The sequence below is a fragment of the Protomyctophum bolini genome (genome assembly GCF_963924005.1).
Source record: "Protomyctophum bolini genome assembly, chromosome: 13".
Lineage (NCBI taxonomy): Eukaryota > Metazoa > Chordata > Actinopteri > Myctophiformes > Myctophidae > Protomyctophum > Protomyctophum bolini.
This window is the reverse complement of record NC_137874.1, coordinates 19,176,996-19,203,898: the sequence shown is the minus strand read 5'-3', so window position 1 is coordinate 19,203,898 and position 26,903 is coordinate 19,176,996. Positions and strand designations below refer to the sequence as shown.

Genomic DNA, 26,903 nt, shown 5'->3' with positions numbered 1-26,903 from the left:
TTTATTTTTCTCAATGTGCTAGTTGAATACACGTCTAGTTCACATGCTTCACTTTGGCAGAGTTGGTGGGCTCGGTACCTTGTAGTAGCCTACCAGCTACCACCACTTTGCAGATGGAATGTTCGTAGTAAACGATAACACCTTAGCAGAGTAGCAATAAATATCAATTAGTGACAATATATTTATAGGATTATCAGACAGTTAAACTATCATATCCACACACGGTACTATACCCGACAGCAAGGGGACAGAATTGTTTTATATAATTTCTTTATTGCAGAGAATGTTTACACTTGCATACATCTCAAGACCCAGTTAAACAACTGTACTGCAATATCATGGGCAGAATAACAGAAGTGTACAATTCAGAGCCAGTGGTCAGGTTAACAATGACTTTACATGTCTCTTGTTTCAACGTGCCACTGGTCCTGGTTGGCAATATTTTGACCTTGATTGTCACACTTGAAGGTTTACTTGACCAGAGGTTGTGTAGAATATATTTTCTCAGTAGTCGTATCTGATCTACTTGGATACAATGGCCAAGCCTTATGTTTTACACATGACAGTATCTTGTTCCACCTCGTAACCCATGTGAATCACCATGTGAGTGCAGTAGCCATCTGCTCATCAAACTTGGGAAAATAAATTGCTCAGAAATCAGGGTCAAATTATAAATGCTATTAAAGGTTTAAAATTAGAAGAATCTCTCAAAATCCAAGCCAGAACGGTAATTTTTTAACCAGTATCCATTGACATACGACTGTTGTTTCTTCTACAGTGCTGAGTTTACATATTTAAAACAAGGTATTGCCTTTTCCCATTAGTTAGGTGTATTAAACATATACTCACCTAGCTAAGTCAATATCATTTTGTGTTCTTGTGCTGAACATAACTCTTCCCGCAGATACCCATTCTTAATTGCATAAATTACCAATTAGAACACAATCCAACCAGCCCTAACCTGGTAATAACAAATCTTGAATAAATGCACTGTAAGAACTAAAGTGCTTAATGACTTTTTAATCCCCTATGTAAGCTACGATTTTAATTGTGCACGTCTATGGGATACAAGAGGGTCTCTTGATGTGAAGGTACAATGAATCAAGTTCTGGAGTCAATGGGAGATCCACTGTCGTCCGTATTCTCAGTTTGTATGCGAAGCTGCAGCACATCCGATAGGTTAGAACAGAAGACAAGCACAAATGCACCGGGGTGCAAACTGGAGTTAATGCATTCTAATATACTCCTGATAAACATTATGTCAGGGGTGGGAGACCATGTGTTTACGATCGACCGGTCATCTTAATGGGCTTTTTTTGGTCAACCGTGAACAATTAGAAAACCCAGGCAAAAAACATCCATTATTAATATTATATCGTCCACCACCCAGTCACGCTCAGGTTTTCTTGGTTAAATGTGAACCCCCCACAAGTTCATATTATGGGAGCAACGCGACCCAGATGAACATAGGAATGGTCCTGGAGGCATATCAATGGTACATACCTGGTACTACTACCACCTGGTACTAACCTGGTAGTAGTAGTAGTAGTAGTACTCGGCTACTACTTTTAACTCATTAAGACCTGAGACCGATTCTACAAAAGCCTTCTAAATCAGTAGTTCTCAAACTCAAACACTTATTTCTTTTAAATGTTCAAAAATAGAAAACTTTGCGAGCTTGTACACTTGCTATTTTTGAATGGCCAACGCAAAAATCTAAAATAACACAGATGCGTTCCCAGTTTTAATGGGCTAAACCACAGCTGATGAGAGAATGGTACAATGAGTTTGAGAAGAGACGCGAAGAGACAGACAAGTCATTTCCACACAGAACGGGGGAAGATAATTATTTTTCTTCACGTCGAATGGAAAATGTATTCGTCTCATCCAACTACTGCGCAAGCAAAGGCAAAGGAAACTTGGAATGACACCACATATCACTTTGTAAGACTTTTCCAGCCGACAAGTGGACTGAGAAAAAGAAAGTGAATCCGACCTTAGCATACGTTCTTGCCATGGATACAAATGAGAAATCATTTGTATCCAGTTGGACGAGTCGACAGAATACTAATGTTGGCAAACTGCATTTTCAGCAGAATGCCGTTTGATGATATGACTGCATGAAGGTAGTGCGGTACTGCATTTGCTCACATGACGGCTTCCCAGTATAAGAGTGACTGCTAAATACCTACATTCTAAGTCAAAGTATTGATCAGCCGTGACAGCTGACCACCGTTTTTGAGAATTGTACCCTGCAGCTACCATCCTGACTTTAATGCACTGGCAGTTAGTTCCCAAACAACAGATGTGTAATTACATTTCACTCCATCCCTCTGCAGGACAAATTTTGGGGGTTTTGTTTCATTTAATATTAATTAGGATTTTGAAATACATTAACGATTTTTACCGTTATTGTTCAGAATGTGTCTATTTATTATTCATGTTAAATTATTGACTTACTCTGTTAAGTTTTAATATTAAACAGACTATTTCCACGTGAAGTCTACTAATCACCAGCCCATATTAAGATGTGAAAGCATTGTTGCTTTTCACTGATTGTTCAGTGAAAACGGTTTCCCACCCCTGCACTACGCTATGCACCTTCAAGTTCACGGAGCTTCTTAAAGAAGCTTCAAGTCTTCTGCTCACGTTTATCCTCCAGTTACTTCAAGCATGGTGGTAAAGGGACTCGGTGCAATGCTGACTTTCAATAACCAGTGACTGAGGACATAGGGTTTTCATTTGGGGGGGGGGGGTACTGGTCACTGGTCAGTAGTTGATGGGACAGTCTGTAGCCAGGCTCTGCCTGCCTAGCTTGGGCCTGGCTGTTTGAGGCAGTCCTCGGTCACACCCTGAGAGGCCAGCTCAGAGAGGACGTTGTCCAAATAGTTGGGGTCAGGGTAGCCGTGGCCAGACATGTTGGACATCATCTCGGTCTTGTGGTGGATCTCGTTCCACACCACCGTGTCGGGCTCGCCGGTGGTGCTGGACGTGCCCACGGTGAAGATGAGACGCCGCGTCCATGCCACTTTCAGCAGCTCCAGGACCTGGTGCAGGGAAGAAGCAAAGGGATTAAATATTCAATTTAAACCGAAGGAAGCTTAAAAGCATATATTTTAGCATAAATAATATATGTACAGCAGTGGTGGACAAAGTAGAAACATATTTTTACTAACATACTGCAGCTTTAAATCATCACGTCATTTGTACTCGTTTCGTCTTAAATTACAGCAGATGAAAGAAGGAAAACATTTACCTTTCTGCCCTTCTCATTGTCTGGAAGGAAGCACAGGCGAGGGAAACCTCTGCAGGTGTATGGTTGCCCTGGGTTGGGGTGCTCTGGACCCTGGACACAAGACACACACAATAATAATAACCAGTAAGACACCTGATGGCGAGAAGCGACCTTGAGGTCGCGTGCATGCATCCGCCTGGGTGACAGCAGACTGCTGGGTGGGGGGGGGTCAGTTCAAAATATGGAATGAATTCTGTACTGGCCATAATGGAGTGTGTCATGAGTGTACAGGGTTTGATGAGTTCAGATCAACATATGGAATGCCAGAACAGGTCAGCTCCATATATGGAGATCTAAGTGTGGCAGCAGGGGCAGTGTCTTGAGTGTACAGGGTTTGATGAGGGCCCAGGTAGGGCTGGGTCTTAAGTTTCTGGCCTGTTGAGAACTCTAGTTTTCGCCGCCAGCCGGGTGCGGCTGCACTAATAACTTTGGGGCAGTCCCGTCTAGAGTTTAAATGGACAGGCATCAGTCAAAAGGGAGACATCGAAGAGGAAGGATGGATGGGGAAGGATTAACATATGGAATGTCAGAACAGATGGAGATCTATGGGTTTGAGGTCAGATGTAGGGTTGCTGGCCAATATTGATGACATCAGGGATCTCCATTTATGGGCATTCCCATATATGGGCTAAATATTGATGAGGGATCTCCATCTCTGTCACGAGGCATGACTATATGGTCATGCCTGGGGGTGACAGACTAACTGACGGGAAAAGTTTTCATAGTAAATGCGACCTGTGGCCGCAATAATAAATAAAATAAGCGCACAAAATATGGCTCAAATCTAAAGTGACACAAGATGCTTTCTCTGTTTTAATGGGTTAAGACCGACAGTGAATTACCTGTATGCCGGGGGGTATGCTGTAGATAATCTGGATGGTGCCACAGTTGGGATGGCCGGGAAGCGATTGGGATATGCTATAGATGTCCATCTTGCCTTTGGGTTGGGTGCCAGTCTTTTCTCCATAGATTGTCTTGCATGAGGGACACTGGAGGCTACCATCCTGGAGGAAGGGAACAGGGGCAATTTTTACCAAACCAAACATGAGTTAGGTATGCTCAAGATACACCTACCATTACTAATAAGAACTGACTGAACTGGGACATGTACCAGCTTCAGTTCCAGGGAACAGAATATTATGTTTATGGCAGCAGCATTTTTAGTTGATGGAATATCATGCTAATGAAGACAGAATTACACGTATGGCTTCCCAAGTCCATTTGTAATGTCCACGTCTATATTCAATATGTGCATTCACTGAAAAGCACTGCCATGATATAAACTAAATTTATTCAGACTGAATTGTGCCAACATCAGGACCAACCCAACCCTTATGCAGTATGATAATTTTCTCTCTACACACCAACCACTTTCCAGTAGTTTCAATGATAACAGAAATGTCTTCTTCATTCACATGGCCCAAAGAACATTACCAAAATAACGTTTCAAAATGTCACTGCTCGTGCTGCCCTCCGTTTTGCCCGACATGTCTAACTATGCACGTTGCAACATAAACCCTGGAGACTGACTCGCATACCTTGGTTCCATTGTTGTACATGGCCAGCATGCAGAGCATATGCAGCGTGTGTCCACACTTGGTAAACCTGCCCACAGTGTCCGGGAGGATGCTCTGGGATCCGCCCTCTGGTGATGCCGTCTCGTAGCCAGATGGATTCGACAGATGGTCCATGCAGATGATACAATCCTGAAAGGATGTGTAGATGTAGAAGATTTTAAGTGTCACAACTGCTGGTATTGTAAACGCAACACACGGTTAAAGAACATTAATACAACTAAATGGATACCTCATCTGAGACCACAGCCACTTGCTCCATGTAGCGCTGGAGCACCTCCTCTGGTCTCTGGGCTGAGGCATGAAAGGAGGAGACACAATTAATGAGGCGGGCTGGTATCCACACCCAAGATGTATCCGGGCCCAGTGAGGCTGCCATTGAAATCAGTCGGGTGACAACGACTGACTGAATTCTCTGTCACAAGTTTGCAGTCTCAGTCTGGCATCTGACTTTTTAGTCAGGACAAAGGCATGTGTATTCCAGACATGTATGTAAGCTCTTTTCATCCTGCCATACAAAATGGGAAGGAATACTCCATTGTTTATCAACCTTATCCATCTCTATCTCTAATGACTAATAAATGGTGCACTGCCAAGTCCATAAATGCTCTCCACATTGCCGAAGCAGAAAATCGAAAGCACAGATAGTCTACTCTGGGTGCTGACATATTCATACGGACATCATTCTCCCCTCTGCCACTAGGGGCAAACGCCTTAAACTGCTAGAGAAGCAAACTTTTATTTTAGTCGACACTGAACAGTGAGAACTCGCCACGTTGAGACTGGAACAGGACAATTACCTTCTTGTTTTCTCAGGCAGAATTGCATGTAACCAAAACAATATTGCATCGATCGACACCGTTAATGTCGCAAATTGACTAAACATCCACAAATCTGACAGTGGCGTATTCCTTTAAGCCATTAAATAATTTAATAGGGCGGCGGTGGGGGGTAGATGTGTCATGTCAGCAGGACAGGGCTGAAAATGGAAAATGAGGCTCATGGAAAATTAATCAATAATACAGTACTAATGTATAGTAGCTATGGTTGGAATGAAGGGTGAGTAATGAACGACTTTATACCACTACCATCAGAGTGTGTGTGTGTGTGTGTGTGTGTGAGATATGTCCCTCTCTCGTTCTCTCTCTCTCTCTCTCTCATGTTCACGCGGAGTATCAAGTCTGCTGTGGAACCAGATTCAGTGGTAAGTAAACATCCATCTTTAGGTTTTACTCAATTTACAACAGCTCTAGGGGTATCAATCCTGCACAGCTGGGTCAAAGTATGAACACCATTCTAAATGGGATCACATTTCAATAGCCATTGGCACTCGCTTAAGATTCCTGCCGGTTCCCTCATTATTTCCAGTGTATTCAAATAATAATAATAAAAAAGAAGCAGAGTACAAATGGGCAACATAAAGTATATGAATGAATGACAGTCATAACTCATAAGACATGTGATGATATTCATGGCGGCTCAGGCGGAGATGGGAAATGTATTCAGACGGAAATTAATGCAAAGCAGGAGCGAAATGAGGCATACAAATGAGGACGGGGTGGGGTTAAGATATATAAAGCTGATAACTGTTCTCTTCACAGTGGTAGATGTAAACTAAACATAAAACGAGACTTATAACGTTATGGCTCTCTGACTTCATGTAGCCAGTCAGCTATGACTCCCAGTCATATTCATATGATGTATGACAAAAAAAGTATTTCTGCAAGTTTTCAGCCTGATCCGACTCTAATGGACGTCCAATTGTACAATTTAAGTTAGAATTGTGGGCAAGTTCCAGATAGCTGGCCTCCTTAGTCCTTACAGAGCCACACCATAGAAACCTGTCTGACAAACCCCAAGAATAAACAACAATGAGGCAGTGAATGCGAGTTGATGCGTGATGAAATGCCGTGTCCAAACTGTCCATGTGTCATGTCAGGGTGGAGGTGGGTGGACCGGTGGAGGACAGACTTAACACAACGCAGACGCAAAGAAAGGGACAACGGTGATGGTGATGTGGTAGCTACCTCTCCTGTGCTGCCTCTTTGCCCTCCTAACTGAACTGCTGCCGCTGTGGGCCTTGCTGGGCCTGCTGCCTGGGGATAGAAGAGGAGGAGGAGGAGGAAGAGAGAGAGGAGCAGGCTGCTGCAGCTGCTGGGGGAGGGGGGCACTGGTAAAGTGCACGCCGAGTCCCACTGCTGACATCAAAATGGAGGCCATGCCTGGAGTGGAGTGGGGTGGGGTGGGGATGAGTGGGGTGGGTGGGGAGGCCGGGGTGGAGAGCCAGTGGAGATATCGCCGGAGCGAGGGGCAAGGGAGGAAGAAATCAAAAGGATGAGATATGCAGAGTGGACAAAGCAGTAGTGGACACTTGCACTCTCCCACCCCGATTCATCCACACACAATCGTAGAGGGGTTATGCAATCAGCGCGTTATCCTATTTATGTCAAAGCTTAAGTTTGTGTTAATGTTTAGTAGGATTTCATGTCATCTTGCTGTGGAATTAAATGACAACTGTCACCATTTGCATCATTGGAGTAATAAGTATGCATTTGTTTGTACTAGTAATTCATAAAATTACTAGAATATGCAATAGAAAAATGGAAAATCAAAGCATGCAAATCGTCATGCCACCTTCAAATGGCTCTCTGTGAAAATGTACAATTGTTATGATCCCGACAAAGAATCTAACAAGAGTGACAAAACTATAACAAATAAAACAGTCCTGCACACCATTGCAGACTCTATTAAATGACCAGCTGATGTCTAGACATTGTAAAGAAAGACTATGGACAAGAAAACACAATGTTGATTGGCCATTTGAGCCGTGATCGGGCTACAAAACCTAGATGGAAATTTTATTTCATCTTCAATCTTTTACAGGCTTATTCAGAGGATCCTCCAATTAATCCAGTAAGAGTCTCGTGGGGCTTGTGATGGCAACAAAGTTGATGACGGGCAGCAACACAAAAATAACAGCCATATGACAAAACTAACCCCAATCATTATAAAATTCTGTTCCGCCTTCATTGTTTTGGGTAATCCATTAAGACCAGGAAAGCATCCGTGTCATTTTTTATTTGAGCTACAAAGCATTATTTATACTTTTGCTATTCAAAAGTCATGACAATTTGAAAATAAAGCAAACATTTTTAACACAGATCATTGCTTCTGGGGTCCCTGGAACAAAACTGGGGGTCCGCGGCCAAATACTGAAATACATATCATTGGGGGTCCTTCACATGAAAAGGTTTGAGCACCACTGATATAGCAACATAGGTTCAGAAAACGGATCTAGAAGACATTTGTAGAATTGTCCTCGGGTCTTAATCGGTTAAATGGTGTTATTCCTGATTATTTTAACATTGAATAATTTATATGAGGTGTATTTTCATGGCAAATCATACAAATCAGTGCCTGGGCTTCTTACTGCTACAAAGACAGGCATTTCTCATTACACCCCCCATGTCATTTACCCATAAATCTGAAAGTTACTTTAACTCAGTTGCCGTAATTAACAATGAGGGATTTGCAGGGTATACATTAAAGAGGTCTTTGCTCTAGCTGCACATGGTTTGGAATATTCTGCCTATGGATATGCATGCCGTCTGTCTATCATTGAAGCAAGAATGCGTGGGTATGCTTGCTTACTCTCCAGCAGTCACAAGTCTGAATGTTCCTTTTCCAAAATAGGACATACTACACCAGTCCAGTGGTTTTCAACCTTTTCAGGCTGTGACCCCCAACATAATCATAATTTTAACTGGGGGCCGCGAGCCGTTGTGAGCTTGTATGGTTAACCTGTAAAGCGCAATACAAAGCAAGAAAGCTTGCACCAAATGCTAATCAATGTGGGCCATATTATGCATGTTTGTGTTGCATCAATTGATTTCCGTTGAGTCTTTCACAAAATAGGGCAGTGACTGACTATATGTATAACGGTGTTTGGTTGCTCTCCGATCCATTTTTATTTCCACCTATCTAGCTGTTCTCTCTTGAAGATCTTGCACTTAATTCTGAAGTGATTGCTGTCAAATTTCTCAGCAATCTGCAAAGTCTGGTTAAGTGGTTATGTTTATATTATCAGTCAATCAATGGGTACGAAACTATAATGTTGGGCATTAGCTGCCCTACACTAATTTTGCTAGTCCCTTTCAAGAGAAATTGAACCAAGTGATTAGCCTGCAGACAATGCCCACATAAAAAGGGAACTGGATGCCACATTTGCAACATTGTTGCCGTCAATGAATTGCACCCAGAAGGGATTTAGTCTCTACACTGCTTCAACTTAGTTTTGACACGCTATTAATTCAAGATTTATGTCAAGTCCCATTTGTGTGAACAGAGATGAGACAGACAGTCTCATCTCTGTTCCTCTTACTGAAAAACTGCTGTGTCACGTTACAAATAGTAACCAGACACTGGCAATGCATGCGTCGTTGTTGGGTTGCCCCAGAAGGAAGCCGTTCCTGTGAGAATTATTTTCTTGCGCAAATACAGTATATTGGCAATATCCGATATTTGGGTTGGTGGCGGCCCACAGGAATATTTTGACATATTCGCCTGACACTATTGTACAACAAAATAAATTGGGATTAAGTGGTTAGGCCAAACCCACTTCCCTGCTTTTTTTTGTTAGCAAACCCTGCTCACACAACTGCCAAACAAACCGACGCAGAACAGGACATTCAGGATGGCTGGCTGGTGACCCATTTACCTGCCAGGGCAGAGCTCACACCAGTGGATCCATTCAGCTGGACAGGGATGGCAGGAACACTGTTGAACAGGAAAAAGAAGACACTGGCTGACTGACATGCAGGAAGCATAACAAGCAGAAAATGTTTGTGCTGGTAAAAGCAAGATATACCAAACAAAAAGGGTGATATACAAGCTCACAATGCAACGCGTTGTGAACTTGTAGATCTGCAATGTTCTGTGTGCGACACGGGCGGCATACAACCAAGTATAAACAAGAACGACTCCGTCATAACTGGCAGGTGCAGAAAGCTCTTGTTTATGAACATTTACAGTATAATCAGTTTGTGTGCCGCAGCCTCTGCCTAAGCTCACAGCTTCACGTTGCAGCATTCAGAGTATGGGTTTTATGAGTAAGACTCCCATTGGCTTAGACTAGAGGCAGCCTAGAGACGAGGCAGTCAATCATGAAAATGTTGTCACTACGGTCGCTACTAGAGGTAGTAGCAAATGTAGTCCAGGCACTTTTCAAACACCTGGCAAAAACGCAAAATGCTCATTACACCTGGCCTTACTGAAATGAAGATTGCACTTTACTCCAAAAAAATGGCACAAATATCTAATTTTGTCTTCACTTACTGCCCAGTGCCCACTTCAGTTCACACTAGTAGAAAAATAACTTGTATGGACATTGGACAACATCTCACTCCAATTTTAGATTAACAAAGAAAATCTACAACAGAACAGTTGTCAATTCTGTTGAAAAACTGTGTTGCATCATCTTCTGTCCCGTCATCGCTTATGAGAGCATTATGCAGTTGTTGTAATGTGAGAACACAGAAATAGCACTATGAAACGCATTCAAACACAATATTGAAGCAAAGCTCAAAGAAAGGCAGCTGTGTCTACCGGCATGTCTACTTTTTATTCCCAGTGGCAAAAGCATAAACATTTTTTTTTTAACAGCACAGATGCCAAACTAACGCTGAGGTTCTGTTCTAGTCTCTATAACTCTAACCAGTGCATCGGTCCTGGAAATAAAACGTCTGGGTTTCCAAGGCTAGTGAATCGGTGACCTAAGAGAGTAACATATATTTGTCAGGTGAAACTCGCTGGCTCCGTTGTGCATCTTTCATGCTCTCCAGTTTGCTCATAACATTAGGCGGTTATCAGGCGAGCGCTCCGCTGAGTCCGCTCTGCTGCAGTGTTTATACGAGTGTGGTCTGGGCATTGCAGATTTGCAGACTTCCGCCGTGCCCGTGTCATAGCTTAAGAGGCAGCCAATCATGACTAGGTCGCTACTAAGCAATTGGCTGGTGGAGTTTAGGCGTATCCCAATGGCTTAGGTGGTGTTTAGGCGTCTCCAATTGGCTTAGGCAGCATGGGGCCGACTCCCATTGATGACTAGGTCGCTATTAAAAACTGGCCTGTCGTAGGTCAGGTTTCACCTGACAAAAAAAAATCAAAACACATATACCAACCTTAAACCATTACCAGCTGTGGAGCTTGTCAGCGCTGGGCCAGAAAGTTGACTACCGGGGGGTGGTGGAGGCCAAGGACAACCCCAAGACATACCCCCAACGGACAGAGGTCTCCTAGGGTAGGGTGAATAGACCGGGGTGGGGTGAGCCACTACGGCCCTTCCTGCCCCTTGCAGGCTAGGGCGGCTCAGTTGCCCTGACGAAAAAGAGTGTCGAGAGCGGCTAGGAATGGGACCCGTGCTGCCGTGACTCAGACACTGCTGGCAGGAGCAGGCAAGGCCCGGGGGGATGGCAGAGGAGCTAGAGGACGCTAGCGGATAGGGCAAGTTACACTGCCGTCGCACTTGCCGTCTAAAGCTGGTGGATTTGTTGACTTGGGCCAGCGATGTAAGGTCAACAATGTAATTATATCCATGTGGATTCAAGTCTGCTGTAGCCTGGCGGGCCTGGTAGCTGTGCTCCAGCAGGATTGAAGTGCGTGTCTCATATGGTGTCCATCCGCCTTCATCGTTGGCCCATTCCCAGTAGACGCCGCTGCCCAGGCCTGAGGACTGGGCAAAAAGCGACCGGCGCACTGATCGCGTCTTTCCTGAAAGAGAGACGGATTGCTGTTGGATAACCTAAATACAGTAACAGTATATAATCTTAATGCAATACCCTTAACATCCCTTTACATTGTTCACACAAACAAAAATTCAGAGACATGTTTTCACTCTCCCTGCAAGTGCATAACACTAGGTGTAAACATTCTTTAAAGAGGAAAGAAGAGCCTGTCATTGCAGAAGGTGTGTAAGCTTCCATTAACTCTGGCCTGCCACTAGCCAACTATCACTGCCAGACACTATACAATATATTACATTGATTTTAACAGGCCATGAGGCATGAGCCTCCTTTATGCGTTGACTGACATCCACCAAGTGCCAACGTGGTGGTTCTCAAAAATGTACCATTTAAAAGGACACCCAGTAGGCATTTAGGCCACAGGCACACTCATAACTCTGAAAATGTACACATTATCATTTCTACACTCCCAGTGTTACAGACTGCTCAGTGCTTGGTTAAGGCCAAAAGGGTCGATTTGTTTTCCAACTATCAATTTATTGTTTAGCTGGGGACGCCGGACCCCACTTTGAGAACAACTTTGCCAACTGCTGTGTAAATATGCTACCGTAACAAGCTAGGGTAAAGTATACCTAACCTACGTCAGGGTTCGAGACCCTAATCACCTCATTAAAATCACCTGTTGAGTGTGGAAATGTTTGGTCAGAACAAACAAGGTACAGAGAGGAAAGAAGCTCTCCGCTCTTCATGTCAGTCTCTACAAAATATAAATTAAAAAGGAACAAGAACGTAACTACTCATCTGTACAGAAGGCGCACACGGTATGTTACCTGTTATTTTGTTTGTTACAGTTTCATGACATTTATAATTCATTGTTAAACATGTTTTGTCGTGCAGTTTTTCCACGTTGTCTCTTGGGTATAAATAAATAAATCTTATTCTGCCTCAGATGACTGTTTAGGAGCGGTTACAGTCATCATGATGCACATAACACGCGCATGGACCAGTCAAATTGAGTCCATGATACATCATCATCACAACTTAGATTAGGCTACCGCTTAACCATATTTAGCCGCGCGTCAAAAAAAACACGTATTTTCAACCGATATATTGAATCGGAGCAGAACTAACTTAAAACAAATTCGTCGAACTAATCCTTGGCTGCGTCGCTTACCGACAAGAACCGATTTAAAAAAAGAAAATCTGAGTGACAACGCATCGCAAAGTGTAGATGATCAGCTCTGGTCGGCCGAGTTGAGTATGTTCGTAATACCTGTGTCCTGTCGGAACTGCTTGAGGCTGGGGATGTCGATGAGGTACGGGGCCAGGCTGGGGTCTGACTGGCCCAGGCAGATGCTGGTGGCACCGGGGGGACCACCCCCGGGACCCCCGGCCCCGCGCGACGAGGACGCAGAGGCAGGAGGAGCCGGAGGAGGGGGAGAGAAGCACCGCTCGATGTGTCCGCTCACCGCGCCGCTGTAAGGCCGCCACAAGCCCTGGTCGTCCTGCCATTCCCACACCACCACCATGGGCTGGGACGGCGGGCCCCCGGGCCCCCCGTGGTGGACCTGCTGCTGGGTCTGGGTGGGTGTCGCGGCGGACACGGAGGGGCCGCTGCTCCGCGACCCGCCACCCACCCGGACGCAAGAGCCAGAGACCATCGCCATGTTCAGTTCACACACAAAGCTAACGTGACGTTAGCTCTGGGCTTTAGCTAACAACACAGCGAGCTCCGTCTCTTGTTTATCAAAGGATGACAGTCAAAGAACCCCGGTCGGTCGAGGAGGAGATGCTAAGCTAGCGCAGCTAGCTCGGCTCGTTAAAGGTTTCCATGGAGTGAGTTGTATCAGGATCTCGGAGAGCAGACACGGTGCAGGTGGAAGAAGGATAAACTGCCGACATAAGAAGGCATTATGACGGTTTAGGTTCTTCTTCCTTTTCGACTTGTCTGCCTCTGTTCTTCTTCTGGTCCTTCTTCTTTGTGCTTGCTCTTCTTCGCCCTCATGTGAAATTAGAGAAAGATTTGACGCACGTCCAGCGAATTGCTGCCCTCCACAGGAAAAGATCAATTGCTTTGATAAAGTTCTAATTTTTTTAACTCGTTTAAATAATAATAATAATAATAGCTGCAACCAGCTATAAGACGGGGTCATGTCCAAAAAGAAAAAAGCTAAACGCAATATACACAATGAGCTATACAAACATTGATGACTGAAAATAAATTATTTAAAGTAGTATAGAAGTATTATAAATATAAATAAATAAATAAAAATCACACTTTTGTGTGAAGTGACTGACGCTATTATCATACATCATCACATTCCGCTCAGCCAATCAAATCATCACAAATGTGGTACACACAGACAAACAAAGCTGAACCAGCTTTGTATCCTGTAACCGTAACCAGAGTTACAATGTGATTTCTTTGACGTAGCCAAAAAACAGGCTAAAAAGTGGAATTAAATGTACATATTGTACATATTTTCAGCTCACCTGCCACACTGTCGCTAAGCCCCCAGGAGACATGGGGTATAGTAGTAGCATGCCACTTGGACACAGGCCGGGGTCTGATCAGCCTCTGTTGGGTCGCCTGGAGGGCAGTGTCTGTTGCAAGACCCGAAACATGCAATGATTCCAGATAACACTGATGTCTCCAAATATGTGCATCAGTAGATGTTTTGCGAACTGACAAGCAGGCACAGACTGGGTGACAACCACAAAAGAGTGTGCATGACATCTGGAGAGACAGAGGACGGCCGGGGAGACCGCAACCCGGGGTGGAGAGGGTTGGCTTGCTCAAACCACTTCTTCTGAGAAGAACCCCCCACAAATGAGCTACAGACTGCGGTAATCCACATACTGCGGTAATCCATATTAGCAGAATGAGATGTTTGACTGACTGGCCAACAACAACAACACACAGAAGAATGCTCACTTCTGGTCAGACGAAGGAGGAGCCAGGCCCGGAGGCAACCCACAGTGCCCTAGACTATAGACGCCTCCCGGTGTCTCCAACAACTGCTGTTAACCTACCACACACTGTCTCTAAATCGCCTCCTGGAGGAGGGTGTCTTCTACAAGAAGACCCGAAAACATTCCAATGATGACTAAACACTAATGATGTGTTCAAATGTGTGCATCAGTAGATATTTTACTAACTATCAACGTGTGTGTCAGGTGCGAGAGAGTTAGGGCCGATTCATACTCCTGTTTCGGCGCTGTAGTGCCGAAATGATTTCGGCTCGTCAGAAAATTTCAGTAGCACCGAAGAGCCGACTTTAGGACGGTACCCACCCCCCCGAACCTCAAATGACGTCAAATTGTAGGCTCTACAGCGCCGAACCGACTTTTATTCGGCTCTAAAATAGGAGTATGAATCGACCCTTATAATCATCAGGAACAGTGGTCATAGCCCTAGAAGTGCTTTAGACTATGGAGAGTTGGGTCCCGATGCACTGTGCATGAAAACCCTAGTTTTTTCCCTTTGTTTCTTTTAACAATATGCATGAAGAGCATGTATCCAATTTACATTGTTTGTACACTGCCTATCACCACTGGGTACGGCACACATTTCCATAATGTATAATGAATGAATAAGCCGTTGAAATGCCATGGTGCGCAAGTCTTTCAGAGATCGGATGGGTGAGAGTAGTCTTCTTTCCATGCATGTGCGTAATGGCCATCATCCGATTCCGATGTTAGGTCTTTGCTTGATAGCATTTCATTGTGTACAGTGGAGTACAGTGGAGTACAGTACAGTTGTGTACAGTACAGTGGAGTACAGTACAGTTGTGTACAGTACAGTGGAGTACAGTACAGTTGTGTACAGTACAGTGGAGTACAGTACAGTACAGTGGAGTACAGTACAGTGGAGTACAGCACAGTACAGTGGAGTACAGTACATACAGTACAGTACAGTGGAGTACAGCACAGTACAGTACAGCGGAGTACAGTATAGTACTTTGGAGCGCAGTACAGTGGAATACAGTACAGTACAGATGACTACAGTACAGAGGAGTACAGTATACTATTCCCGCTAGGTTGCCACATTACGACATTAAGACTTGCCATGCTTGCTTTTAGACGGAAATAACCCAATATCCCTGGAGTATAACTTTGGATTACATTAGCTATGAAGTGGGAAATCCTCCTCCTTATAGGACTGTCAAGTCCTATATCTATATTTAAAAACGATAATGGAACAAAAACAAAGCAAAAACGAAGTATGCCACTGAGATAATGGCAGCTTGAGTACATAAACTGTCTATGAATATTATTTGAATCAAGGTGATACACCACACTCCATCTGTAACCATTATGTCTTGATGTTTATTTGGTGTTAAAAAGTATACAACGTCTGGTTTAGATCAAGTGTCTGCAATGTTTTGAATCTAATTCATGGTTCTCTTATTTGTTAACACAACTGAGGTAAATACCTTTTGGTGTTTACTGGAAAATATCAAGGTGAAGACCTTTTACAGCATGAGATGGGGAAAAAACAGGACTAAATTATTATTCTGGGGAGTAAACACTGCTGCTCAACTCGAAGGAAGGTTCAATCACGGAAAATTAAGTTGGGCTTTGCTGTCAACGTGGCTTTGGGTGGTCATATTAAAGACTGACGTCCTGAGGTCCAGGAAAGGTTTCTTGGGTTCAACTCTGCAATACAACACAACCAAGTCAATGGCCACAGCACTACAGGTATTCCATTGGTACCATAGAGTGGATTTATAAGCAGCTTCTTGAAAATCATCAGAAATAATCAATATGCTTGAAAACATTGTCCCACACACATACTTCTAAGGCCCTCTCAAAAACAATGGCATTTGTTAGAACACAAAAACAACTTCCGATTCAGGTATTATGTCAGTACAGATTTATTTTCATACATAAATTCACATTTAGCACCAGTAGAGTTGTTAAAAGTTGAGTTGTAAACATCCAAGATGAAAGATTCTGTCTCTCCCTTTTATAGAAAACGGAGTGTCTTCTGATAGGGCTAAGAGAGCACAGAGGATGGCTACAGAGTGTACGCATGTGCAGCACTCTTATTGCCAGCCTTGTGACCACTGAGGTTTATATAATTGTCAGTGGTGCAAAGTAACTAAGTACATTTACTCAAGTGCTGTACCTCAATTCTGAGGTAGTTTTACTTTTACTCCACTACAGTTACTATATACTTTGTAGATTGGAATTATTACAAAACAATAAACATACTGTAGGCTACATTAACCACTTCAACCCGATTACCAAGCTCACAGCAATGCAATTTGTTGTGAGCTTCTAGATCTGTTTTCAAAATATTTTAATACATTTTATACACCTTGTGAAACGGGACATTCTGCATAATGAGTAGCCTACTTTTGACATATTAAGTATATTTTGATGCCAATTGTAGCCTACTTTTGAATTCTGGACTTTTACAAGGTATATTTCTACATTGCCGTATTTAAATAAATAAGAGTATAGCCTACTTTTCCCACCGCTGAAATAACTTAACTTTACTTTCAAGGTCAAAGAAGAAGAGCATGTGACAATTTTTGGGAAAACAACATGCAGCAAACACTTTCCTCTCATACAGCTGTAAATGTGTCATTTTTTTATTAGCTACAGTGTGTGATTTTTACATGCGACATCTATGCAACAATCTGAAAAGCGTATATAAATGGTGAATCCTATATCAATAACGGCAGCAGAATATAGCTGACTGATTTTTTTTAGTCATTTGTTTTCTGTTCTCTCTGCTGCTTTGATTACCATGCTAATTTCATATGAGATGGATGCCATTTTATGCCATAAATACATTTTATATTTGTTGTAGCCTTGTAGGGTAGGCCTATGCACATTTAATCTCTATTTATTGTTTAATATGACATACTTATTTGAAGATACATAATTGCAATAATGCACAATTTGTGCAATGATGCACTAGGCCTAGTGAAATAAAGGTATAGCAGGCTATGCCAATTATTGTCAATTATAGGGCCCATTTCAAATTGTCAATACCGCACGCATAGCCTATTAATAAGCTTTAATGCCGCAGTAGATTAATAACTGTCAAGCTTTGCACGCACGCAAACGTTTCAATAATGTCACATCACTATAGGAGGTATTTGGCTCAATTTCACCAATTTCCCGGTGAGCGAGCACGAAATTGTTCAATTAGTTGCCACGGCGCTGCCTCTGGCGTTGGTTGAGCATGCTTCAAGTTTAACACCGCGCCCTCTCCAGACACGACCGTTCACGTCGTTGATGGATGCTCTGCCCATATTGCAAAGTGCTGATGGGAACATCGACATTCACAAAAGAAATAGCAGATCTACAAGCTCACAGAACGGTGAAGACATTATTTTGGTGTCGGTCAGATCAGAATCAGATCGAGGGGAAAGTACAGTGCAACTTAGACCTAGAATGCCTGTGATCATTTAATTATACTTCGTAATTTTTCATGTATCACAGGCATAGATCGCTTGCATCAGATCCTGGTTCGGGTTCAAAATGGGCGGCATAAATGTGATAAATGCTCCGTTTGTACTCACCCATTAAATAATTCCAAAGACGTGGTGTGAAAAATGGTCCTCTAGTTTTATATCCATGTGAAAGTTCTGGCACAAAACGCGTATTTAGTGAATTATCTCCACTTTTTCAAGAGATGCACACGGACATCTTTCTCTCCGGGCGAGGGGGACACAGACACAAACACAGACGTCATCACCAATTGACCAGGGAAACGCAAAAGTTTCCGGTCACACAATTGGCAGGTGCTTTGCGATAGGTGCTGGGTAATTAATCACACCACCTGCCAATTGTGTGACTGCAAACTTTTGCGTTTCCCTGGTCAATTGGTGATGACGTCTGTGTTTGTGTCTGTGTCCCCCTCGCCCGGAGAGAAAGATGTCCGTGTGCATCTCTTAAAAAAGTGGAGATAATTCACTAAATACGCGTTTTGTGCCAGAACTTTCACATGGATATAAAACTAGAGGACCATTTTTCACACCAAGTCTTTGGAATTATTTAATGGGTGAGTACAAACGGAGCATTTATCACATTTAGGCCGCCCATTTTGAACCCGAACAGAAATTAACCTGGGTGTTCAACTTTTATGGCTCTGTATGTGAAATACTGTGCATACTGTATGTAACAACAAGAGCCGTTCTAGGGCTAAGTGCAACTGGTCCGTTTTGTGGTTAAATTGAGTGGCGACCGGCCCCAGACCGGACCGCCCGGGCGCCCCCCACCCCCACAACCCCCTACTCCGCTACACGCGTCAACCACGGTTCTGATGAGGGTAGGCCTGTCACGTGATTCATTTTGTTCATGGTGCCCACGTTCAGCTGTGCATGGAAATGTGAAGCCTGAAGAGCGTGGGCTATACACGGAGGAGGACTGTTTATGTAGCAGCGCACAATCCAGGTTCCTTGAACAATTCACACACCGCACGGGGAGGAGGAAGAAGACAGTGGTTGAAGAAGTTGATCCAGATCTTTGAAGGACCATTAATGAAGTAAAGCAGTTAATGTTATGTGGCTGAGACTGGGGATGAAATGAAGGCTTGTTGGACTCCAGGCAGCGATGCTCCAGTGAGATATGTGACCGAGAATTGTCTTTAAATCTGTGCGAACACTTTTCTTTATAATGCTATCTATCTGCAAGACTGCAACACAACCAAATACAGCACGAATCTGGAACTTTTTGGATTGAGTCAGCGTCTTTTCATTTGGGAAGTCATGCAAATCGGGGGGAAATCAGCGTGATCATCAACAACGCCACCGTGGGCTTTTCTAAGAAGCGCACGCGAGACGAGCAATGTTTTGTTTTGTATATTAGGCTGTGGCGTGTTTGTAACTTTGTAAGTAGCTTTTCTTTGCACAGTTTGGCATAGATTGCATTTACATGTGTCACTTCACGCCGTTACTAGTGACGTGATTTTTGGATTGGACTGCAAGCAAAAGTAAACCGGCGAGTTCTCCGGTTACCATCTGAACTGAATGACATGCCGCTGCGCTGAGCCACAAAACAAAACGCAATCTCCCCGAACACCACGGACCGTCGGGTAGCCTTTTTCACCTTTTCATTAACATTATCTGCCAACGTTTCATTGTTTTTAATTCGCCGTGTGTGTGTGTGGGTCGCGCCAGCGGTCAGCCATTGTACTCCATGTACGGAACTATATCAATTTTAAGCGGTTTTCTTCTTTTCGGTCCCCATCTCGTTTTGAGCGGACAAGCCCGTGGGAACGAACGAGGATTCAGTGTTTAAGGTGGGCGCCCTGTGTCGTTTATGTCTGCATTGATTTTGTGCAATCATAGAATTCCACAGACTTGGAGGACCACCCCCCTTGTTGTAGCCCCCACTCTCATCTCAAGACAATTTGGAGAGGGGATAAGTGGGAGGATCGAGCTGCTGGAGAGACCTGTAACTTTCTGAAACCTCTCTCAGTGCAGACGCATTCTATAGTCTATACCTAATGTACCCGGTCAATTATATTGGACAATAATCTAATTCTAACAGCATTTATAATTCCGGGGAGTAGCCTACTGTGGCAACACACACACACACACACACACACACACACACACACACACACACACACACACACACACACACACACGAGAGAAGATCTAATATTGCGCATTGTCGTCCAACTTCAGATCCTGCTGGAAGTACTGCCAACAGTGCCATAGCATCGCGTGGAAGGAAGGAAGCTATATGTGAAGAGATTTATTCCCGATTCACGGCTGGATTTACACATCTGGGATTTGTACGATGTCAGGTGCACGGTATTGCAGGGGAGCAGCTGTCCTGATGCTCTGTGTGGCGTTTCTGTCAGATGGTGAGTGCATATGTCCCTAAACACTTTATGCAGCTTCTACTACACACACACACATGGGGGGGGGGGGGGGGGGGGCATATGCTTTGGTCATTGTGTTGCATTGGAAGGATGGTGCCAATTCTGCCAAATGTCTGTTAAGACATGCATCTGCAGTGGTAGTTTATGTCCTCACTGGCAGTCAGATCTGCGTTATGAAAATGGACAAACGCACGCACGTATACACTGGTCTTTTATAGAGAAATGTTGAATTTCCTTAACTCATACCATACTCCGAAGTATTGTTTTACGTGTCACCTCGGTGCGTGGTGGGATAGGATGCAATGCCTTGCCCCATAAATATAAATGGTAAATGAGTTTAAAAGCAATAAATCCTAAAGATGATTCATGATGTACCCTTCTATTTTTGAATACAAAACGCTGATCATTAATGCAGATGCAGTAACCAAGCTGCCTGCAACTACAATAATGGGTATGGATGGATGAAGCAGAAGCTGAGTTGTAGAACCGTGCTGCCTTTGCTTTGTTTCTATTAGGTGTCGCGCCTACCGCCTATACAATTACTTAAAACGGAACTATGACCGTGCAGTGTGGCACAAAGCCAAATCATAAGACTGACACATTTAACATAATCTGCATTACATAGCCACACCTTGTAGGCTACAGAACAATTTGACATGCAAAGTTTTGAATAATCTGTATACCGGTAGGCCTGTATGCTGCATTTAACTGCCTTCTCGGATAGAATTCACACACCGTATTACTGCATGAAAGCTAATGGCTATGTTCTCAAACTTTTAAGAAAATTATTATTACATATAATAGTATTGTAAATAGACTGTCTTGCTTCTACTGCTCTCATTACCAAAGTAATCATCTACTACTACTACTGCATGATAAAAACACATGGTTTGAGCAGGGCTTTGCCAGAATGCAAACCAACACTACTGCATCCTTCATGATATTATTACTAGACTTATTCCTCTAAAAGCAGTGCACTGGGCAATGTTAATAGTGTTGGCAGACACGCCTTCCGGGACAATGCAGGCACAGCTGTAAGAAGTCCTTTCACCAAGAGATTTGGCCCATGGTCTGTGTTCCCACTGAAGTGTTTCTCAGATGATCTCTAGGAGAGAAATGACGTGTTACACACACACACACACACACACACACACACACACACACACACACACACACACACACACACACACACAGTTTTAACCACTCTGTTTCCATGTCGCTCTCGTATGTCTAGTTTTCTAAGTAATGGGAATCTCAATAGAAAGTGTAATTGATGGATGGACTGTTGAGCAGAATATTCCTGGCATGAAAATGCCTACTTTAAAGCTTTGCTCCAGATAAATTACATATTCTTTGCCTGATTTTTCATATTCTCTCACGCATAGCTTAACTTAGTGATGGAGAATTAGAGAAGGAGACACACAGCAAAGGTCATCGGGGTCGGCAGGCCCAGGCCGCTTCCCAGCTTTTCTAACAATAATTTTCTTCTTTGTGTTTTTGTAAAAGCCAAGGTTATCCCGCAGACACAAAGGATAGCCTTAACATTTTCACTCTCCATGTTCATCAGTTACTTTAGACCCGATTCTGGAGTTTTCTTGAATTGCAAAACACAACCTGAACAATCGGTAGTACTCTTAGTGAGGACTGAGGAGTAGAGTTTATTTGTATTTCTTTAGCCCTGACGGGGGCACCAATGCAGCCTGTAAGTTATTAGCATGGGAAGCAGTAGGCACATTTTATAAAATAAATGCCTGTAGGGGACAAAACAACGCAGTAAACCTTGATGACTAGATTTAACGGAGTATGACTAATAGGTGAACAGTGGGCCAGGTGTGACAAATGTAGTGATTAAGCAAAACATAGAATTATTTTGCTGTCAGTTACATAACATGGCTTAGGTCTGTGCTTGGAAGTGTGCCAACTACATTCAAACCATGACTTGGCAAACACTCCATGTACTACACAATGGACAGAGGACAGACTAGACAGCAGCAGAGTCACAGTCTAATTATCATGTTCTAGTCTAATCAATTTGCCTTTGGTTAAACTAAATCATCTCCATACTGTTATGATGTTCTATGACTCACACTGAGACTAATTTGGCACTGCTAAATTAAAAGTGAAACCAATTATGTCATCCGTAGGAGTGACTATAATGTTATTGATGGCATATTTGACTAGATAACCTGATATTGAGAGTGTTACTCTGTTGAAGAAAAGGCGGCGATCCGAGCACTCAAAGGTATAAAATATGAGGAGAGCGTGAATATAAAATCCAGCTATTTTATTACAAAAGTTAAACGCCAACATGCTTTGACTCACAGGAGTCTTCATCAGGGCAAGTAGGAAGTGTTACTCTGTTATTGTAATGGCTTTATTATTGTTTGGGCTAATGTTGGTTGAGAGTTTTGCAAGTTTTAGTGACAGATACTGGAATTGTTTGAAAAACATGCTTGATTCCCATCACTGTCTGCCTGTGCAGCAGTGCATCATTCTACGGGAAACGAGAGTGCATGAGACTTGGGCTCCATAAAGATGGGTGCACCACTCCATTACACTCTTCCACATGACCTGGCCTCTGATAGTCTTTTCACATCATGCATTGCTAACGATTTGAATCGAGCATACCTGTATGGCTTTATTACATTTTGAAATCCTGCTAAGAATTGTCTATCTATTTAGTCTCCATGCTCTGACCTATATTGTTTTGCAAGCATAATGCATCAGCACTTAGACATTGGTGTGTATTTTGGCGGCTGCAATGCACATTGTAGACTGGATTGTGAGGATGTCCTTAAGTGATGAAAGGAAGCTTTTGTGAAGCACATGTGGCGTGATGTGCAAGACCCCTACTGATGGCTCCAGGGCTTAGTGACTGTTTTCTTTCTGATAGGCACACGCATACCAGTTGTGCACAACACATTTTTTACCCGTGGCCTGGCAGGCTGGCACACCCTATAATCAGTAGAGTACACACACTATTTTATACCAGAGAACATGGCTTTAATGGCTATCAATTAACTATAATGACTATGTTGCCTTTATTGCTAAAAAGCATATATATTTTTTAAAGCGTGTGCATGGGTGTATCTTATACAGATTCTGAGAGTGCAAGGCCTCTTGATAAATCTCCTTGACTTCTTATGAACTGAATTTAGTTAGACATTTAGTTTAGACATTTAGTTATTTTTAGTTTTGGGTTTAGCTCAAATAATCTAGATTCTAGATAGATTACCAGATAGACTCCCAATTTCAGACTATTTTCACTGTTGGACAAACCAACCAGTGCTGTTCTTACGCAAAGTCTCACACATTGTGTGATATTTCAACTGAAAAAGTTTGGCATATCCTCATGCCAATCCTGTGTATTACCACTCGCTCACCATAATTTCCTCTTAATTGTTTACCGGACTGAATACACTTAAGTTAAACTCATTAGTCAATCAATATTAAGGTGCTCTGCCCAGGCTCACATTGAGCTGTAAACTGATTCTTATCAGTTATTAACGGCACATTTCTAGCACAGTTTGGATATACGTAGCAAAGTGCTAGTGCTGAAGTCCTGCAGCCTGGCAGCCTTTTTTTCTGGAAACAGTTGATAGTGTGCTAACAAACGTCAGTGAATCCAGATAAAATGCACTCACAAAACATATTGGGAGTGCATCAGTGGCTGGTAGAGCAGCAGGATGGGAACCGTGAGGTTACCAGTTCGATCCCGGGCTCCCCCAGAGTTATTGCTGAAGTGTCCTTGAGCAAGACCCTAATTCCTCCCAGTTTCATCCGCCATCGGAGGAAACCGATTAATTTTTTTCTTTCTGTATTGTAAAGCGTCCTTGGGTTTCTTGAAAGGCGCTATATAAATTCAAGTTGTTGTTGTTGTTATTATTATCGGTGTATGAATGGGTCAATGTAAGGTAAAGCAACTTGGATGAAGGCGCTATGTAATTGCACAATGTACCATTATTGTCCAAGGTTCTCAGCCTTGATGGCTACTTATATACTTGTATTTATATAGCACATTTAAAAACAACTCTCATTGTACCAAAGTGCTTCACAAGTCAGAATATAGTACAATACAGTAAAATACAGTGCAGAAGACTGTCAATAATAAAACAACAGGCAATTAAAACAAAATAATCTAAAATAGAAAGGTGCAAGATCATATTGGGGATTCAAAGGCTTGTGAATATAAAAACGTTTTAAGTTGTGATTTAAAAGACTCAATGGAGGGAGCAGACCTAACTGCGAGGCCCGGGGAATGCTGTTCCACAGTGTAGGGTCTGCGACAGCAAAGGCACGGTCGCCCCTGAACCTCTTTTTTTTTGTGGGTGGAATATTTAAGAGACCCCTGTCTGCTGACCTGAGGAAATGTTTAGGGAATGTTTCTCTAGAATTTAATCATGACATTTTTTAACATATATGAACAGGCATTTAGTTGCGTGTTTGATTTAAAGGCATTATTTAATGAAGTTTTATGACATCTTTTTTCTTTTTACCATGTAAGGGCCATCTGTTGCAACAAAGAGCCAGACGGTACTCATTCAGACCCCTAGTAGATGGAAAGGGCCATAATTAAAGTGGGCACCTCTGAGTGCAAATGTTACTGCAGAAGTGCATGTCATATTATGCTCATATCTATGGTGAAGCATATAGAGGCCTCTGCTGGTCTGAGAACTTGCAGTAGTGCTTACTGTAGCTCTGCTCCATATCCTTCTACTGCTTCTACGATTCTGCCCTGCGCAGTACAAGGCTATGGAAATCAGACCAGCCTCTCCTCTTTGGCGTAAATAAAAAGAACGTTTTTGCTACTCACCAAAACAAAGGCGGGTTGTGTCAATAGAAAGACTACTTTCCTTAGTGGAAGCACTCTGAGCCCCCCACCACACGTATAAACAGTACTTTTTGGCCAAAAAGGGATATTTTTTCACCGGAGGAAAAATATCCTCTATGAGGCAGTTCTCTGGGCAATATCAGTAGAGGGCGCAGCGGAGTAACTAAAAATGTTTTTTTCCCGGTGGAAACAAAATCCCTTTTTGGCCAAAAAGTACAGTTTATACGTGTGGTGGGGGGCTCAGAGTGCTTCCACTAAGGAAAGTAGTCTTTCTATTGACACAACCCGCCTTTGTTTTGGTGAGTAGCAAAAACGTTCTTTTTATTTACACTAAAGAGTAGAGCTGGTCTGCATTCATGCGAGCGGCGGAAGTTGATAGTAACATAGCTCTAATGCACGCATTAGAGCTATGGACCAGAGCTATGCTTACTGTATGTTGTTTCTGCCTCCAAAGAACACAGGATGCATATTATAACTTGTTAACACAATTGCAATTTTACTTCTAGTTACCGGTAAGCATAATTTGGATGGAGGGATTTATTGGACATTTCACAAACGAATCTAAATGGGCTGCTCAACCAAGTGAGATTAGGAATCTAACTCACAGGATGTGTTTAGGGTTGCTTATAGGACAGTCAAAGAAATGGCAATGGGGTTCTTTCCAACAGCTCATATACAGTATGTTCCCAAACTCAATACTGTCTTTAAATCTGAGATACATAAGTGTGTTTGATGTCCTGAAGTGAAGTAACTGCAACTGTAAGCAACTGAGCCTGTATATTGCCGATTTTCAAAATGTTTGCCTACTAATTATTTGACATTTAGGCCAGTTTTTATAGTATAGTTTGTTGATGACTTTTGATGCAGTAATGAATTGTTTCTTTCTTTCTTTCTAATTGTCACAAACACAATGTCGATGTGCTAGTTGCACTGTAGTAACATGCTCTACAGATTGGTTAAAATATTGGTTCATTAGTCTAAAGAAGTTCCGGATTGCATCTTTACATTAGGGAGGTATGGATGAAATTGTAACAATTTATTCTCAACCAAGTGTGTCGATAAAGTTGTTTTATCACAGTCACTAACCAGAGGACCCAGTTATGCTTTTTGCTATGGATGCCGTATAACCAATGCATCCTCATATGGAAGAAACATGTCACAAAGGGTCCCATGGATTGATTACTTCCTCTACCGCGTTTGACAAGGAAGTGCAGCATATATATATCATTCTATAATTTTGTTGCAACTAAGTAGAAAAGGGAGGAAGACCTCTTGGAGAGAGGACTAGTCAGCTCTCTTAACTAGTAAATAATCCAAATGGACAATTCTCCCCCACATGAGTGATCAGCCTGCAATTGGTGCACTGGAAGCTAAAGAAATATGTCCAGTTTTAGCCTGCAGCATCTTGTTCATCTACTCCCGACTGAGCACAAGCCCCAATGTGACAAACGTGTGAGAGGAGTCACATAAACTTAAGCCACGCTCTTCTCTGGGAACACAGTAAGCTGAGGCAGCGGATCGGGGCTTGTTGGTTTCCTTCAAATTCACAACCCTTAAGGTTGAAAATGTTTCTTAACTGGCAAATGATTGCACATTAGCTGGCTTGTCTCCCAGT

At 42.9% G+C, this 26,903-nt stretch overlaps 2 protein-coding genes across 4 annotated transcripts in view; one reads left to right on the top strand and one right to left on the bottom strand.

Moving 5' to 3' along the window:
- Positions 1-262: 262 nt before the first annotated feature.
- Positions 263-13,590, bottom strand: dtx2 (deltex 2, E3 ubiquitin ligase). 2 transcript variants are annotated; one of them, XM_080780513.1, is made up of 9 exons: positions 12,880-13,590; positions 11,046-11,634; positions 9,587-9,645; positions 6,897-7,091; positions 5,102-5,163; positions 4,834-5,001; positions 4,138-4,299; positions 3,257-3,346; positions 263-3,047 (listed from the first exon to the last, which is right to left on the bottom strand). In XM_080780513.1, the coding sequence occupies exons 1-9, from the start codon at positions 13,271-13,273 to the stop codon at positions 2,811-2,813; spliced, it is 1,956 nt and encodes a 651-aa protein (XP_080636639.1). In that variant the 5' UTR covers positions 13,274-13,590; the 3' UTR covers positions 263-2,810. The 2 variants fall into 2 exon arrangements, with proteins under 2 accessions (XP_080636639.1, XP_080636640.1); XM_080780514.1 differs by lacking the exon at positions 6,897-7,091.
- A 5,398-nt stretch (positions 13,591-18,988) lies between these two features.
- The window catches only part of tmem132e (transmembrane protein 132E), a 386,893-nt gene continuing 378,978 nt past the window's right edge, over positions 18,989-26,903 (top strand). The window contains exons 1-2 of one of the 2 annotated variants that reach the window (XM_080779444.1): positions 18,989-19,659; positions 20,258-20,439. In XM_080779444.1, coding sequence (XP_080635570.1) covers positions 20,373-20,439 — 67 coding nt within the window. In that variant the 5' untranslated portion in view covers positions 18,989-19,659; positions 20,258-20,372. Of the gene's footprint in view, positions 19,867-20,257; positions 20,440-26,903 lie in introns of both variants that reach the window. The other variant, XM_080779443.1, reaches the window with a different exon arrangement.